Raw genomic sequence first — 18,573 nt, forward strand, 5'->3', positions numbered from 1 at the left:
AGGGCTATCCCCAACAGTCAAGGGTTTGAGCCAGCCAGCATATCGTAACCGCTTCACAAAAGACTCTTCCTGTTATTCCTCAGCCAGAAATAAAAATAGATTTCTGGATTTTTCCTCTCGTTGACACGAACAACGATCAGGATGCAAGGCTCCTGGTGAGTCGGTATTTTCTGAGTTTTTTTTTCCCTTCCCTGCTGTTAAATACGCAAATACGTTTCACAAAGCTAGATAATTTCGACCAGCGTTTGCACTCGGGTTCTTTCTCTTTTCTTTCTTTCTGGAAGACAAAATGGCTGTTCTGAATTTTTATTATCAGACCATGACTAGCGGGGTGCTTTTAACCAGGCTTTATCCGTCGGTTGACCCAATTGAGTGATACTGTTGGCTGTGTTGTATGCGTCGACCACCAACCATATGCACGTATGTCTGTTTAATCCCAGGCTCTGGTAGTTTTTTTTTAATAATCTAGAAGCCCTCGATGACATGACAGCTAGCCGGGGCTAGGTATCATTGCATTTCTTGGTTCGTTTCCTGAGGCAATTGCGCAACGGTCTTTAACTGGGGCCTATGATGGCGAACAGTTGTTCCTTCTGGGAAGGTCCTAAAGGCGGGTTTTGACTGCCAGTTTTTCTAATACCTACTACACATAACTGGAGAACTAGGGGTACAAGTGCTTTTTTGTCCACCAGATATCAGCCTAACGACTTGACACCGACTTCCGCTTTCGCGTGGACGATTTCGTCAGGTCGTTAATTACAGGACCTTCTCAAGAAGAGCCTACCGTCGACGGCGCATCGTCAGGTACGAACACGAGTTCAAAAGGGTAGAAGTGCGGCTGCGGGTTGTCTCTAGTTCCTTGAATTAAAGGTCCGCAAGAGGGGTCCCTTCATATTAATTAAAAATACTGTTACACACCTCCCGTCAACTCGGTTTACCATTGTCAGATCTCCGCCGCATCGAGCTTGCTAGATCCGTCGACACCAACATTTACTGGCTTGGTCCTATGATTATACACAGTACGTCCATCACCAAGGAGCGATCACCGTTAATAAGAATAACTCCAACAGTTGCAATATGACGCATTCATATGAGCTGGAATGTTCTACGAACCCTCGATAAAATACATACATGGACTAATTTACGAACTCCAGCCCAGCCAGTCCAGCCAGCCCAGGGCCTTTTCATACCTCCCCGGTTAGATCAGTCCCCGTGGCGCTGCAGAAGTAGAAACCACCCAAGGCAGCCACAACGGCAGCCCTCATGCACGTATGGTGAACGTACGCTTTTCATCCTTGAGGGGTTCCCAAGCAATTTTTTTTGAATTTCGATATTTGGCAGTGGCCTTAGTTCAGCAAATTCTCAATCCCAACGATTGCTATATTTGCGCTGTGGATGTTACAGATTCCTACAACTTTTGTTTGGAAGTATTTCTCCGACTGCAGTCATTATATTATATTAAAATTCAGGACAAAAAATGCGCAATACCCCCAGGCTCGCTTGGGAGACAGCCGGTGAAAAAAACCACTTAGTTCAGTCTGATATACCCCTTTACAATATGCGGCTGGTTTGAGGCGCTTGTTCACAGCGCCAAGACTATGACGGATTCAGCTCGATATCTACTATGTAGTCAACATCGAACAGCCAACAGAGCAAATCGGGAAAATACTCTTGTTGGAGTCTCTGAACCCTGGCTTCCATACGAACTTACAGATGTGCTTTGTCAACCGTTAACCCGCAATATTTCGAAGCCAACAGATAAGGATCGCTCACCGTACCCAAAAACTAAACCCTCAACAACAGATAACAGTGCCGCTTAGCATTGGTATCATTCAGTGTGCAAGCAATAAGTCCTATGGTGTTTTATTTCAGCATCACAGCGCACGCGGTATGTCCTATCATCGACCCACGGGTCAAAGATAAAGCTTCTATTTTCGCACTAGCCAGAACTCCCTACATGTGCACAGGAAATAGAGATATGTGTGCTTCCCGTAGTCCCTCCTGCCTGTTCCTGTCTGCGGACTCGTGGTGATGTTGGACATCTATTAAGAAGGAAACAAGAAAGTCGAAAGCGGGTCCGGCCTCCTCCAAAAAACCCCGGCCCACCTCGCTTATGCTTGTTTTGGATTTGAGCCCGTCCGCTCTCCTGCAGCTGTAATTTCCTCTTGCCGACCTCATTTCCAAATTTGGCTACCACTTGATGGGGCGTGGTCTGGTGGGAATGGATAGATCCTGTCCCATCGAAAAGACGACCGAAATTTTATTATAATTTTTTTACATAACACACTAACACCGATCTCCTGTTCGCAAGGAGAGTCCCGGCGGCTGGATTAACCCCATCAGTTCGATGGTGTCAGGAGCACTGACCTTGGTTTCGGGATCGGGATGCCGTGAGTGAGAGCTCGTCACCAGGATGTTATAATTGACATGACGTCGAAATCTTGGGTCTCACTAACGGGAACGGGTATGATAAAACCTTCATATCTTGATCTGGGATGCAATATCAGCCCTACCCCAGTCCAGCCGAGGACCTTAGATGATCACCCGTCTCTTGTCCGCTTTGTTGGGATTACCTATCGTTCGGATTGGTCTTCATCGAAATCCTGAGATGACCTGTCTGGACGGTTCGAACTCACCTTCATGCTTCATGACGGCTGTGACCGCCCGCATGAGCTCGCAGGTTCTGTTGGGTATCCCGTGCGATCCGCGATCCCTTGCTGTTGTTCCTCGACCCCTCGCGCTCTTCTGCGATCACAAAATCTCCTGCCCTGTCTTCATGTGGCCTGGATAACCCACTATCCGGTGGGTTCATTTTTAATTCTGCGTAAAAATTTTATGATTTTCTCTGCGACTGAAACAATGAACCAGAAAACAAAAGCCCTGTGTGACTGTGATGTGATCCGATAGGCCACTCCTGGTATGTTTGCTGGCAAAATACTCAAGCTAGTGCATGTGCAGACAGGGCATCACACCAGCTAAGCTAGTCCCTCACAGATGTTATTAAAAATTAATTGTATCATGGCTTCAAAAGATACCTAGTCGTGCTGAATCAATCAATTATCAATGATCATACGAGGAAGAAATTTAAACGATACTGCAGCTCTGGCGCCCTCGCTTGGCTGGGGCTTCGCCGCTTCCGTCGATTTCTGCTCTAATGTATGTAACAACAGGACCCGCAAGGCTCAAACTCTCAGGTTGACCTCGAGCTCATCCTTTTTAGTCCCGCGCTTTTAACAACATGCATCATATGCATCGCCATGTGTTGATTCGAGGGTCTGGACTAAAATATCACAGCTATACCGATAAGAGATACTGATTTGCAATCGTATTTCCCGTATCCAACGATCGATCGAGGTTGCCTTTCTACCGGACCTGGTCTTATCCTACCTCGGATCAAGGCTTTTATCACCGAATTCACGGCCGTGGTGGTGCCAATGCACTCTAATACCCACATGTATGCTCCTAAAGGTCTGGATCAGCCAGCTCACTATGCGGCTGTCATGTCAAAGATGAGGGACGAGATATCAAGACAGGTGGAGACCGGGATACAGCTTGCCGCCCTCTCACTCTAACTTAAAAGGATCCTACTAGTTAGTATAACAACGTCACGGATTCTATTTCGCTTCTATTTGTCTTCGAAAAGAAAAATCAACTCATAACTAAGTGTTTTGATTGCCGAGCTCCTTACCGACATTAACATGCAATTGATTATGATTCAGTCGATTTCCTGTGCTAAGCTGTGGGCCATCGGCTTGGTGTGACAGATGTTTGAATTTATGTGGAATACAAACATGTAGGAATATGTAAGACCTTGATGTCCGGAGCGATGAGAGAGGCCGGAGGGCCTAGGGCTCTCGGACCGTCGAATTATCGAAGCCGCGGCGTAACCCTCTCAGTGTGATAGCGTCGAACGATCCCGGATTATTCATATATTATATTACTTCCCAATTGATAATCTCTTAATTTCGCTAGAAATACCGATAAACTTCAAGCCTGGATATGTGCAACAGATGGTTAATGATGGGCAGCCGCAAAGATGTACAGTATCACGGGGGCCCTTCTGAGCTCCGATGCAATGTGCGCTCTGGCCTCGAGCTGAATCCCCCAAAAAAGAGCCTTCTATTCAATTTGCATACCTTGGGTCATTCGAATTGCGAAGTCGCAAGCGGAGATTAGGACCCGGTCGCTGATATTGAGTCCTCTGCAAGCCAGCTTGTTCTGGAGGTGGGCCTCTCCCTCCAAGGCTCAGAATTTTGATGCGAGTAAATGATATCGTCGGACCTCTCGTGCATACTCCCATGCATGGGACGTGCCATCCCGAAGTGCGAACGAGAATTATCTCTGACAATTCATATACGTTTCTAAATTTTCTATGCAAGTACTATCCACCCATAGCAAAGGATTGAGAAGGAGGTGTGGAGTTTGCCCTCCATCAAATCCAGGCATGCATAATAAATGTAGGGGACATTAACGAAAATCAATGCGAGCGGAACTGTGCTGTGCACTGAAAGATCGGTGAGATGATGTTTCCAGGATACGCCCATATCATACCCATGCTCGATAGACCCAAAACCCACTGATACGCAGTGGAAAGAATGTTCTTTTGGTGTGATTGTAGTGGTTGGGATGTTGATTTCAACATTGGTTCGGGTTTCTATTTGGGGGTCACCCAGCACATCTTGCGTGGGGTGGATACGGCTCACGGTCTCATCTGCAGGCTGAACTGGCTGCTCGTTACTCTGAGATAAAACCTCAACATGATAGTGCAGTGTGCGTGCGCTGATAAGTCGAGAGTTCCAGGACCTCGTTTTCACCATCCCGTCACTGCCAAAAGTGTAGAATATCGAGTCAGAGCGAGGTAGCCTTAGAAATCGCGCAAGACGGTTTCCATCTGCATACCTCGAGCTGCAGTATTTTAAGAGCTAGCAAGGGCCCCAGTCAAGCCTCCTTGTTCCTGCCTTCCACTTGTGTGGCTAATTCACCCTAATCCAAGCGAGGACGAAAAAAATGAGGCAACAGTTGACGTCGAAAGTGGATCACCTACAGGCCTATTAAGAACTCAAGGTCGGTTTTGGATCTGAAGCTGCTAGTATGTATAACCAACTATTGACACGCAGCTAGCTGGCAGCGGTTCAAGGTTCTTTAAGTTTTAAGTCCGTGGTTTAGGGTGACATGTAACCGTGCCCCCCCACTTGCCCGACATGTGCATACTATGTATAGACGTATTACCTTGTTCTACATGGCTTTTCTAGCTCTTCTATGTGAGCTTGGATAGCTATAGTAAGAAACCGGCAATTCGATATTATACTTCAATGCACGACCCACTGTCTCATCGAAAGACTGGATATCGGCCCTAACGCTAAAAAACCACGCGGATGCTCGGGTACCGTATACTATGTATCCTGCTAATGTACAATATAATACCTAATAGAGGCTAAACAACATCCTAGATGACTAAGAATCTACCCAATCCAACATCCCGGTGATATTAAAAGCGCTTGACCCATACATAACCCTACGCATAGCAAAAGCAACGAAACGGCGCCGGAAGAGAAAAACGAAAAGAAAAAAAAACATTAAACCCGTAGACATATATAGAAACGTTGGGAAGGATATTTGGGAAACATGGCAGTGCAAACCCACCGGAGTAGACGGGTAACAGGGAACTTCAAGGAGCAAGGGTTTCTAGCTCTAAGTTTCTGGAACAAGAATATGATGGTGGAATCATGAATGATATGGTACTTGGGTCTGAGATCCCCGTCTATTAGCATCAGCATTTTTTTCGAAAAGTAAAATAGAGTAGACAAAAGATAAATCAAAACAAGAAAGAAACCCCCAAACGTCGCATAATCAGTCGCATTCCTGCCACATCTTAATGCTATCCACGACCATGGCGTGGTTGTCATTTTTGTCCCAATCGGCTGCCCAGATATATCGTGAATTCCAAAAGTCCTTCTTCGCGTTGGAACTAGCGTCGACCCAGGGTTTTTCATCAACTCCGTCTTCGAACCAACCATTGGTACCCCCGACAGCGACATTGAGAATAAGGTAAAACCTTTGATCAAAAGGAGCGCCTGGGCTTTTGCTCATCGCCCACGGGTTGGCGTATCGTGTTCCATTTGCACTGCTGAGTGGAAAGTTTCCTCGCTCCCAGAGACCCTTCGGGTCGAACTTGGTGTATAATACCTGCAATAACCGAGAATTTACATAGGTGAATATATATTTTTCCGACCACTCGATTCCGAAAGTATTGAAACCCGAGGCGTATGTGGTGTGAAGGGCACGATGTTTGACGTTTGTCATCCACCATGCATCGTGAGCACTGTCGGGGCCCCAATGAAGAGCCGAAGAAACGATATCGTTCCCGCCTTGCGGGTATCGATAGTCGTTGCCTCGACTTTCCATGATATCAATTTCACCAGAGCGAGGCCAAGATCCGTAGATGTCCTCGACGGGTAACATCCAAATGGCGGGCCACAGCCATTTCCCGAGTGGAAGTTTGGCATTTACCTCGACACGGCCGTATTTTATACTGAACGATTTCTTGGTGTTGATACGTGCAGATTTGACAGGGTTGACGATTGTTCCGTTGGTGCTGTTTGTCGATGTGATGCAGTTCTTAGGGATGTCAGAAGTACAAATCCCCTGTTTGATTAGATTGATGGTATTTTCCTGAACTATGAGTCTTTCATCTTGTAATGTTGGCTTAATATAGAGCTTCCCATCCTTAACATACGAGTTCTCGTCTGTATTGGTGGTGTATTCGAATTGACCATTCCTATGTGAAACGGAAATCTGGTATTAGCTACCAGGGAATTAAGCAATTGAAATTCAAAGAGTCGGAAGATCCTACCCATATCCACCGACTTCGACCTCTCGCGTCCAAACATCGGTGTTGAAGCCATTCTGAAAATCCTCCATGTAAACCGGACAATATTTATGCTGAATGACAGACGTGTATCCATCGTACACAAGATACCCTGATACCGCCAAACCGATAAAAATCCCAACTAATGGGAAAATTGTTACCCATTTTTCTTTCGGATCCCTCTTATCCAGCCAAGGTTTCTCTACTGTTCCCTTTGGCACCCGTCGTGAATGGAAATATCGTTGTTGAGGGCTCAGTATGCTGGGAAGCGCCGATGAGGAACCTCTGTCGGAACTCGGTCCAGAACCATAGGTATACGGAGTGACGCTCCCTACTGGCGTTATAGGATCCACGAATGGAGAAAATTGCGACCTGTCCGGGTCCATGGTGGTGATGATGTAGAAAAGATATGAAGCTTTGCTCTCCAGGAACGTATCTGTTTACTCGAAGCACGTCGCTGGATCGAAAAGATGGGTAGGGGCGACAGCGGTCTTCCCCAGCGCACTTGAGGCCACCAGAAACAAGGGAGGGTTTAGAAAAATAAACGGATCGAAGCGGGGTTAAAGGTGAGGAAAGTCTGTGTCTGAAGCAATTAAAAATAGATAAAGTAGAAAATAACTATCACCAAGTATGAAAGAGGGTTGTGCCTAACTTAGATCATCAACTAGATGGGCTTAATCAAACCCATTGGGTGACCGCGGAAAGCTCAAGGAGATAGTAGAGGCCTGGACGATGATGTTGAACGAACAAACAATCACACTCACTACCAACGACGGCGTAACTAACAGGTATGTACAGTGCAGGTCTGAACTGGACTGGACTGGACTGAACGAATGAAAGCCAGCCAGGGGATAAGGAAGAAGGGAAGGTGGCTACGAAAAAAGACCATGGCTGAAGACCGCCAAGAGAACGGCACTTTAGCCTAGAACAGCACCAACGGTGTTGCGTTGCGTTGCGGTATTCCCCGGGTACCCTGAGCGGTTACACCGGGCTTCCCTGGTATTGCGTTGGGGATCGGCCCTAGGCCAGGGGTATTCCCGGTGCCAACCTGGGCTTGTGCAACAGAGCAACAGAGCGTGCAGCTGATAAAATTTCCGAGATTGTTAGATGGCTTTGATGTTGGTTGGGTTGGGTTGGAGTGAAATGGCGGACGGAATAGTGGGAAAAAGGCCGTCCAACAAGGTTTTACGCTCCCACGTGTCTTCACCACCGCCCTCTGAAGAATACGCTAAAAGAATACTGCGTAACTCAAGGGGGAAAAAAGCCAATGGTTAAATTGTACACGCAATTTCGTCGGGAAGTTCTGCTCGTGTGCTCCATCATGGCTTTCCTTGAGACCTCCTATTTCACCGACGTCTTCGGCATGATATTCTTCTAAACTCAAACCGGCGGCTCCTTTTTGTTTGACGATGATCAATTAATCTCAAGGTGGATATCGGGTTCTCTGGTCGTTAGCCTTCTCCGTCCTTTGGCGAACGGTACCATTTGGAAGAAAAGGGGGGACTGCTGCAAGATGCCGCGCGCCCGCTTGTTCGGACGCTCAATGCCATGGCGCTCAATTTCCCGTTGTTTCTAGTTCTCTTATCAAGAAAGTGCGTACACACTAAGTGTGCGTGTGTGTGTGCATGTGTGTGAAAAGTCGGTCCTATTCGACCCCCACTATGGATGTCTATAAAGCTTAAAGGTGTGAGGATGTCAAAAAAGCCAAAACTATAATTTTTTGATATCCTTGTAGGTACTTCAAGAGTATAATTTTACGCTTAGGTTACACATGAATACTTCCTCTTGCTATTGATGTGTTATCGCTTCCTTTTCAGGTGAGGCTGAAGCACTTGACTTATGTCTCTAGCCGATGCAGGGCATGCATCTGCAGCTACGGGAGACACAAATCCTGTTATCAGAAGAGAGGAAACCCATATAGGCACACTGCGAATCAACAAACTGGGATCGATTGACAGGCATCCGGTCCAAAAGAGCAATGATAGGAACCGCTTCGGCTGAAAAAAGAATTAGCTCTAGGTTTTATGCATTTTATGTCACCGACACATTCCTGCGACTCTTGCATGAATGCTCGTGTCATATCCAACGCATGCCGCTCTGCAACCTGTCAACTTTCATTTGCTATAAAACCCAGGTTGTTTAAGATCTCGGGGTCTTGGCTCTTCGGGGCACAACCTTTTGCAAATCTTAAATTGGGAATGGAGGTTCTGAGGCTGTTAAATATGTGATGGTAAATATGGACTCAATCTAATATTACACTCTAATATATGAATATACCGGGTGTCAAAATCAATCAATTGGCTGTTTAAAGCCTCATGTGGTAGCACAAAGTCCTGCAGGCCCGAGCCTCCTGGTCTCCTCGTGGCTAAAGGTATCGCATTAGCGCTATGCAGATCCATCCTCAGCCTTATCTATACTCTCATTTCACAGCCTTATCTATATTCTCATTTCACACCAGCAAACTCTCTTTTCTATCAAAGGTTATCAGTCCCTGTTGCTCCTTTCCCAAAACTGAATTAATTTCAGGTTTTCCCTTTTCCGTCAGGAATGTGGTATCCAACACGCACATGGTGTGTCTTATTTGGATTCCTTAGCTTTAATTAAGCCCTTAAAACCCACGAGTTAGAATGTTCTCGCCTTCATGTGGTTGACTCAGGCGTTTTGGGTGGTTGAGTTTCCGGCGGCTGGTTGATCGGCCCGTCTGATAATCCGGGTTTATATTCTCCTTACCTACATAGCACCTGTCTTCGACGCCAAGTGTCTGGTTTGAAATTTGCAGCAAGCGCTTAAGCTGGTAAGATATTCAGCGTAATTCTAAGCAATGCAAATATCTAGTTATTTAGGTTTATTATAAGTTATTAGAATACTGGCTAATATAGTCGCTTGTGCAATTGTGAACATGCATGCGTCTGTGGGCGCAGATCTGCTTGGTTGGAAAGAGAACTAAGTATGCATAGTACAATTTGAGTACCAGATACAAGCCATTGAAGGTACTTCGGTTCTTTATATACACAGGACCGATTATTCCATTTTTTACCAGCGGGCGAATCTGTACCTGTTTTAATGTTTAATTGAGATTAGTGACTGCCAGGATCTAGGATGTGTGTTGACCCTGTTGTAAATTTGTAGGAGCTTCGGCGTGTGTGGACTACATGTAGCTAGCGATGAACATGAGGACTACGTACTGAACCACACTGTAGCTAGATGGTTCAGGGACGATGGGTAGCGCTTGTGGGAAGCCGGTTCCGGCAACTAGAGGCTAAAATTATGGTCCTTGGAGTTCGCTCGGTTTATGTTGAAAATTTTGCACATTATTTTAAAGTCCGATGTTCAGGACAGGCTCAAACATTTCAACATTCGAACACTCAGCCCTCTCTAAGAAAACCTCTTGTAATTAGTTCTCCTCGTTAACTTTTACATCAGTGTATCTTTGTTCTATACTAGCGTTGTAAACTGAACTCTGCTAAGGTAACCCCGCTAAAGCCTAGAATATCCTTTCCCAGAAGACCTGGTTGTGAAATCAGCTTCTGGCCGTAGAAACCCGGTCAGCGAACATGTTATGACATCTAAGAGTAAAAAAAGAAGCGTGCCTTACAGTGTCTTCTTGAAGAATTCGATGACTTCTGAATATCCCTTTTCATAGGATTCCCTTTCGGCTTCGTTCTTCAGATTGCTACGGGCACCCATCCATCCGTGGATATCATTGGGATAGATTTTACCGTGGCTACCATCGTTGCGACTATTGAGGATGTTATTGATTGCTTCGGCGTCTCCCTTGTCTTCATGCATTGAAGAAAGACAGAGGTGCGGAACCGGGAAGTCTGAGAAGTCTTTAGGATCAAGCATGGCTGGGTGGGCCTGTGCAGAAGCTGCGAAACCGCTGGTGGCATCTTTGGAGATGAAAGTTGATGCCTTTCCGCCCCAGCATAGACTGGATTATCAACGATAAATTAGTATAAACTAAGCACCTTTCTGGAAGAGGGGCACCTACCCGAAAATGCCCCATTTTTTGACTGTTGGGAATTTCACTTTCAAGCCTTCGAGAATATTCAATGCGTTCGTCCTGGTTTTTTCTAAGTTGGCTTCATTCTGGAAGAAGCTACCAAGAGCCTCCTTCCCTTCTGGCGATTCAAATAGTTTGACATCCATGGGCTGTAAGGCATAACCGCGTAGGCTGCTATTTAGCATTTCGAGATACGTAGAAGCTCGATAAGGTGAGATCTGACCTTCCCAAAGAAGAAATCGGGCATAACAACGACGTGACCGGGGTCAGTAAGGGCGAGAATGTCGGCGCCTTGTAATGTCTGTTTGAAGTATCCGAAGATATCGTAGACAAAGAATATACCGGTTTCCGGGACGGGTTGCGGGGCCGCAATGTCTACAATCCATTTATAATTTAGTTGCCAGCATCTATCGCGTATCTCGCCACAGAATATAGACCTACAGCAGTTGAAACCGTTTACATCTTCATAACCACCTTTCTAGCCCAGTCCAAAGAATGATGTTAGTATGAATCGACTATTGTACAATTGTACGCAACGGATCTGGTATCCGGTTATCAAGATGTTACACACTTCCTTGTAGGAGTCCTGGTCCACAATTGGTGGTAGTGTTTTGCAAGCCTCGCAAACTTTATCCATTGTAGATGTTATTTTCGATGCTAGATGGCTATAAATACAGTGCTGGAATGTGTAGATGCTGTTACAACGAGTGCCGTCGGTGCTTTAGGGGTTTGTTAGGGGTTTGAGGGGATATGCTTGAAAGATGGCGGGGTGAAAGTCCCAGCCGAAGCACCCCGCTCATCTTCCGTCCTAAGGAAGTGTAGCCGCGGCAAAAAAATTACGTGACATCATATCAGGCTAGTCCAAACGGTATCACAATGCCCATATATGCATATACGTATAGTACTTAATTAGTAGGCTTACGTAACGAGGGTGCTGCACTAGAGAATTGTCGCTCGTCGATAGGCCTTGAATTCAGTACTGGCGGGCGCGGGCTTTCGTCTTAGGAAGAGCTAAGGAGACTATCATGTCAGCCGCATGGCCTGAGGTACTTACGCATCAGGTTGCGGTCGGTGGTCGGGTTTGTATCTGCCGACTTGATAGGATTGTTTCCAAATGCAGCCGTTCTCATTGGTCGGGAACGGCCACGAGATAGTCACCGTACGGGCAAGCCAACGACGATACTTACGTATGCACAAAAAAGAACTCGACGACATCAAAAAAGCTATATATTCGCCGAGATTTGACATCGCTGATTCAATTGATTGCGATTGGAGCTGCAGCTGTAGCCATAGTATATACTCTTTACGTCAATATCCAACACACCCCAACACATATCTTCCAACGGAAACGAGCGAAACACTTTCAGATAAACCTTAAGACCACAAGATAAATCTATCTTCACGTCAAAAACATGGCTCTTAATGGGATGCTCCCGACCTCAGACTATGCGGAGGACCAACCACTTTATCACTTCATCCTTACCACACATGTCGTACATAGAGTTCTTCCAATTGGAGCCTTCATTTCATCTGCCATTCCACTGGCATCCACTTTCATACTCCGTCGGGCAGCAGTGCATCCTCTCACAGTGCTTCTGCTGAGATCAAATTCTACGGGTGCCCTTGTGTCACTGGGATTAGGTGGTGCAATGACCCTCGGCAGGATGTGGGGCAGGGCAGATATCGAATGGAAAGATCGCAGTTGGAGGCTATTGAGGAATACTGGCCAAGCCCAACTTGACGACTTTTCCGCGGCTGGATTGGTGGCTGGCGCCTTGCTCGGAGCCGCGGGGAGGGGCCCACTGCCGCTTTGGAGGGGTGCGGTTGGAGGTGCAGGGCTCGGGACTTTGGCTGGGACCGTGGCTTTTGTGGTTTGGAAATCGACATTGGGGAAGAAGAACGAGCAATAAGCTAGAAGCTACCAAGCCTTGAATATGTATATAAATATTGGATTCTGTTCTTTTCTGTTTATTGAGCTTTCCGCATTTCATTTACTCCATCTTCTGGCGCTCTTGGCGTCATGTGCTTGGGTTAACCGCTGACTTTTTCTTCTGAAAGCCTGTTTTGAGCTTGAAACTCTCCTACACGATTTACTCTCGATTCTTTGTCTATAGCTGCCTGTTGTGCCTACGCGAATATTTCATCGGACTTGTGATACAGTTTTAATGGGAAGATATTCCTCAATTTATAATTATCGGGAATCAGTTAGGGTAGAACTGTACGTGTGACCGTAGTGAAGTCAACCCCTGTAACAAAACATAGATATCCGGAGCCAATTAACCTAGAGAAGCAAATGAAAACGCCTGGTCCAAACTTCGTCTATCGGGTCATGAGCAATGTATTAAGATGTAGCGGTGATAGTTCTTAGATAAAGATTATTTCTTCCTGGATAGACAGAATAGCTGCTTTAGTCATCCTTGATCTAGAAAACTTTTGCAAACGCATTTATGGTGAATTGAGAACTTACTCTAGGCCAAATGCATTGTTTTGGGGAGCGGTGGGTGCGGTTCCTAACGCAGTAACATATGCCTAAAGAAATCCAAGTTATTATATGGGCGAAGCAAAGAAGCGGGGGGCTATTGGAAGGGATTTACCTTGGACAATCCTCCATCGACGACGAAATCAGTGCCATTGACGAAGGAGCTTTCATTGCTAGCGAGAAAGACGACGGCATGAGCCTGTTCAATAGCTTCACCGAATCTTCCACTTGGGAAGTGGACTTCTCGACGGAATCGCTTCTCAGCATCGTCACCAAGCCATTCCTGGAGGAGAGGGGTGTTGAGAGGTCCCGGGCACAAGGAGTTGAATCTGAACCCCTCTCTGGCGTGGATCATAGCCAACTCTCGGGTCATGGCTAGGACAGCGCCTTTGCTTGCGGTGTAGGCTAGCTGGGGGGTAGCCGCTCCCATTAAGGCGACAAAACTGGCGGTATTGATAACACTGGTGGCCTTCTTTCCATGCTTTCTGAAACTCAAAACAGCGTGCTTAGAACCGAACCAGACTCCCTTGACGTTTATATTTTGAGTGAGGTCCCAAATCTTCTCTGGGGTCTCGACTGCATCGGCATCCTGACCGTGCATGATGCCAGCGTTGTTGAACATGACATCGACACCACCCCACTCATCCGCTGAGGCTACTAGGTTTTGGACCGATTCCTCGTTCGAGACATCGCAGATGACGTTCTTGATCTTAGCATCAGGTTTGAAGTGACGGACGATAGCAGCAGCTTTTTCGAGAGCTTCGCTATTGATATCGGCCATGACGACGCTAGCGCCTTCCTTGACGAAGAGAATACATGTTTCCAAACCAATTCCGCTAGATCATACGTTGATGTTAGTAGAGGTCTCTACGTGAACGAAAAAAATATGGGAGAAAGGGACCCTACCCAGCAGCACCAGTCACGATACAGTTCTTTCCAGCAAGTCTTCCAGCCATTTCGTCCTTTGGTCTAGGAAACTATACGAGTGTGTGTGTGTGTGTAGGTTTGAGCTTTTAGTATTTGTTACCGACAATTTAAAAGTTTCCTGGGCCGACTCGAAGAACGGTCGAAGGCGCGAATTTATATGGTCTGCAAATGTAGCAAGGTGTCCAAAGATAAGGTTGAGATAGAATTTTCCGAACGGAGGGGAATTGATTCAGGGTCTGTTGCTGAACTTAAAGTCCGGTGAGCACAGGAGGAGAATCACACTAAGGTATTAAATGCTCTAATTTTGGTGCGAACTTCTACTGAAGTAGTTTAAAGGGCGCCAGCTATCGAAAGCACGAACTCCTCTCTCTCCTCTTTCCTCCTCCTCTTTCCTCCTCCTCTCTCCTCTCTTCCCCTCCCCGCAATGCAATGCAATCAATCACTTTCCGTCACACGGACAGTTGTTTGGTTGATCCATATCGCGTTGGCGTTTGGCGAGAGTTCTAGAGCTGGCCTATCCAACTGTTACATACATTCTTTCGCCCCAAATCGGACCCGGCAGACGGTTTCTAAGTCCCGTCAGACGTACGCGCTAACTAGCTCACTCATAGAGTTCCCCACTCTACCACTCGATTCGTCCGATAAAGCAATGACTGCCTGCTATTCCGACGCCGGAATCAGTGCGAAGCTCCAACTGCATGCGACCAGACATGGTCCGGCTACCCGCCAGGGGTGCTATCAACCTTATATTTCCAATCGATGGGCCCTATAGCATGGACAAACTACGACCGATGCTTGAACTAGCAGTCCGGTGACCAGACTATGCATTGCATTAGAATGGAATGCATGCAGTGAGCTCTTCGAAAGAGTATTGGACCGGTTGGTTTTGACGAGGCCTGCTACTCGACCACCCGGCCTTGGATGACATAAATATTGGGTATGAGATTATAGGTATTCAATCCTCCAAGAATATATATATGCGTGTGCAAGCTATTTTCTACACTGCAGATGTATTTATATTGCCTTTGCCACTCCGTGGCTCTTGAAAGAATCAATGAGATCTCTCCGCCGCCATCTTTGTACCATTGAAATTGTGACCGACCTTTCTGGAAACAATCCGCCGCTGTTTAGGAACCCCACGGTGGGCTATATGGGGGGTTTTGCACAAATATAAAAATTCCCGGAAAAGCTTCTCATTGTCTCAAATCTGATGGACTTGCGTACAAGCTTAGCGACGGGGACTTTTAGGCTTGGTCGCTTCTTTCTGCATGCACATGAACACAACCATAAGCGAATCACTACCAACAATGCCTTGACAGGATCGAAACAGAAGGAGTTCTCCGATTCATGCTCTCTTTTCGAGCTTGAAAACCCCGTCATTCGAAACCTCAAAAAAGTCTGAAAGCTGGCCGTGCGTAGGGCATGTGCCAGCATAGATAGGCAACAGCCCAACAAGATGTCCATCCGTAGCACGTTACTCGACCTGCATAGAGCGGAGCAGAGAGAAAAAGCGGGGGGGTTCTAGCTCATCGCTTCAGGAAATGATATTTGCACCGAGGTGCGACAGGACGCAATGACATATCGAAATGTTTAAGCCTTCCAATATGCACACCATAGGCTGTCCTGCATATGAAGGGCAGCCCCACACGATATTTCCTGTGATATCACTCGAGTGATGAGCGATTTGACCTTCGAGGCTAAGTTGGAATCCGTGGAACTCAACGTCTCGTGCTCAAAGGATATCGTCATTCCCTCATCCTTCCTTACCTTCCACTCTCCATTCCCGTAGTGCCTTTCATCGGTGTAACCGGGTTATTTCTCTCGCCTGTACTAAGAGCTTGGAAGGTGCAACCATACCTTGTCTGAACGGGGTCTAAGATAGTGAGGTACTTATGTGCGATAAGCTACGTACCTACCCGTTCTAAGGAGCCGCTTGGAATACTCAAAAGAGGTAGAGTAGCGGTGGTTAGTAAGTAGTACTTAAGAGACAGTATCCGCGTCTTCGTCACCGAAACTTTAACCAGCTGGCTACTAGGTTTGAAAATTTTCATTGTCGAGGAAAAGCTTAACGTTGTACTCCGTAATCGAAGTAATATAACATTGCGCGCGCACAGAACTCGAATATCCCCGTCCGCAGACCCGCCGCAAACCCAACCACAGCTCCAACGTCTTCCCCTCAACATCGCCCTTAGATATCAATACAGCAAATAAACCTCGGTATCATTCGGAATAGCCGTAAAATCTGTTGATTCTGTGGTCTCACTGGCACATCTGTGCTAAATCGCATACCAACCTACTGCACTAGAATCCCAAAGTTTGATCTAGCTTCGAAAGTTGTCTCAAACCCTCCTAATTACATTGGATACGACAACGAGGAACATCTGGGCCTGGAAACTCGAAAGATGACTACTGCGATAGAACATACGGCCGAGGCCATAATTAAGGCTCTGGAGGAAAACGGCGATGACAAGGTGAAATTAGCTGGTCTCGATGTCGACGGAATCTTGCGCGGGAAAATGATCTCGCTGGACAAGTTCAAGAGCATCATCCACGCCGGATTTGGTTTCTGCTCAGTTGTATTTGGCTGGGACATGCATGATCAGGTAAAAACCGGCTCGCCGCCACCTGGCATATTTGAAGGCATGGTGTACTGATGGTTGATAGACATACTTCAAAGAATTGTCGATATCTAACCAAGAGAACGGATATCACGACATAATTGCGAAAGTCGACCTCAAAACATTTCGACGAATCCCATGGGAAAACAACGTTCCTTTCTTTTTGGTATACACTGAAATATTTTTAACAGCTTATTTAACTTCATATGCTCTGAGAACTAATGTAGTCGATAGGTCAGTTTCTATGATCCAGATACAGATGAACCAATCGCACCTTGTCCAAGAGGGCTTCTGAAATCTGCATTGGCAAAGTTTGAGAAGGATAACATGGGAGCAATGGCTGGAGGTCAGTAGATTTGGTGACCTTCCTGCCCAATCTTAGTGGTGATTTACTGAAAAGTGTAAGCAGCGGAATACGAGTTTTACCAGTTTTCGGCATCACCAGATAATATCAGATCGGAAAAGCCGGAATCAATTCCCTCCATTACACCCGGAATGTTTGGGTATTCCCTGACACGTCCTGTCCTCTTCCAGGAATACTACTATGGCGTTTACGATACCTGTAAAGCCTTCAATGTGCCACTCGAAGGCTGGCACACAGAATCAGGACCTGGTGTATATGAGGCGGCATTAGCATTCACAGATGTTGCAGAAATGGCCGATAGAGCATCTCTATTCAAGCTGACTGTCAAGGCTCTGGGCGCAAAGAACGGAATAACACCCTGCTTTATGGCGAAGCCAAAACAGGGGCTGCCCGGAAACTCCGGCCACCTTCATGTTTCCATTGTTGATAAACAAACTGGAAAGAATTTATTTGCCAGAGAAGAGAAGGATCCTAATCCCCCATATCCAGATGTCGCATATGTCTCAGATCTTGGTCGACATTTCCTCGCCGGGGTTCTCGAGGGATTGCCGTACATGATGCCCCTATTCGCTCCAACCATTAACTCATACAAGCGTTTGGTAGAGAATTTTTGGGCCCCAGTAACGGTTTCATGGGGTCTGGAGCATCGTGCAGCGTCAATCCGACTTATAACCCCGCCCACAGCATCGCCTAAGGCGACAAGACTGGAAGTTCGAGTCCCAGGTGCTGATTGCAATCCGCATTTTGCTCTAGCAGCTATCTTAGCTTGTGGATATAGGGGAATTGAGAAGAAGTTAGAACTTACCACACCACCCCTTGGAAAAACACAGCCAAGCGGTGGTGAGAGACTGGCGAAATCTTTACAGGCCGCTACTGCAAAATTCATGGAGAAGGGCAGCATTGCAAGAGAGGTCCTAGGAGATGCGTTTGTTGAACATTTCGGAGGGACCAGAGAACATGAGTGTCGACAATGGGAAGAAGCAGTTACGGATTGGTGAGTCTACCCCCTGGTCCCGCCAAGTCTTCCAACTTCTTGTGCTTCATAGCCAAGAACGTCTATCGCCTTGTTTTCTATCATGTAATGCATCGAACCTTACACAGCCACACTGCATCCACGGGATGTATAAGCCTTGAAGACAAGCTAACACATGCACTTTCGGCTCGATTACAGGGAAACGAGACGCTATATGGAAACCGTCTGAACTTAGTGAACTGCAACAAAGCACATACCCACCTCTATGTAGTACCTAGATGTCTCAACACTTCGGCTGTAAACGCCGTATGCATGTTTTAGATGTCGAGCTTTATTCAGCGTCC

General features: G+C 46.5%; 5 protein-coding genes across 5 annotated transcripts; 2 read left to right on the top strand and 3 right to left on the bottom strand.

The window, feature by feature from the left end:
- Positions 1-5,847: 5,847 nt before the first annotated feature.
- On the bottom strand, positions 5,848-7,251 carry AOL_s00083g270 (uncharacterized protein; the record flags this gene model as incomplete). The annotated part of the gene is made up of 2 exons (XM_011125449.1): positions 5,848-6,775; positions 6,851-7,251. The coding sequence occupies 2 exons, from the start codon at positions 7,249-7,251 to the stop codon at positions 5,848-5,850; spliced, it is 1,329 nt and encodes a 442-aa protein (XP_011123751.1).
- A 3,205-nt stretch (positions 7,252-10,456) lies between these two features.
- AOL_s00083g271 (uncharacterized protein) lies at positions 10,457-11,505 on the bottom strand (the record flags this gene model as incomplete). The annotated part of the gene is made up of 5 exons (XM_011125450.1): positions 10,457-10,796; positions 10,857-11,017; positions 11,092-11,243; positions 11,310-11,346; positions 11,440-11,505. The coding sequence occupies 5 exons, from the start codon at positions 11,503-11,505 to the stop codon at positions 10,457-10,459; spliced, it is 756 nt and encodes a 251-aa protein (XP_011123752.1).
- Positions 11,506-12,280: 775 nt separating this feature from the next.
- AOL_s00083g272 (uncharacterized protein) lies at positions 12,281-12,778 on the top strand (the record flags this gene model as incomplete). The annotated part of the gene is made up of 1 exon (XM_011125451.1): positions 12,281-12,778. One exon carries the CDS (start codon positions 12,281-12,283, stop codon positions 12,776-12,778), a length of 498 nt encoding a protein of 165 aa, XP_011123753.1.
- Positions 12,779-13,243: 465 nt separating this feature from the next.
- Positions 13,244-14,303, bottom strand: AOL_s00083g273 (uncharacterized protein; the record flags this gene model as incomplete). Its single annotated transcript, XM_011125452.1, has 4 exons — positions 13,244-13,253; positions 13,336-13,397; positions 13,463-14,183; positions 14,254-14,303. The coding sequence occupies 4 exons, from the start codon at positions 14,301-14,303 to the stop codon at positions 13,244-13,246; spliced, it is 843 nt and encodes a 280-aa protein (XP_011123754.1).
- Positions 14,304-16,676: 2,373 nt separating this feature from the next.
- On the top strand, positions 16,677-18,254 carry AOL_s00083g274 (uncharacterized protein; the record flags this gene model as incomplete). Its single annotated transcript, XM_011125453.1, has 4 exons — positions 16,677-16,877; positions 16,939-17,058; positions 17,127-17,238; positions 17,302-18,254. 4 exons carry the CDS (start codon positions 16,677-16,679, stop codon positions 18,252-18,254), a joined length of 1,386 nt encoding a protein of 461 aa, XP_011123755.1.
- Between the last annotated feature and the right edge of the window lie 319 nt (positions 18,255-18,573).

This window comes from Orbilia oligospora (genome assembly GCF_000225545.1).
Source record: "Orbilia oligospora ATCC 24927 unplaced genomic scaffold scaffold00083, whole genome shotgun sequence".
In the NCBI taxonomy this organism is placed as follows: Eukaryota; Fungi; Ascomycota; class Orbiliomycetes; order Orbiliales; family Orbiliaceae; genus Orbilia; species Orbilia oligospora.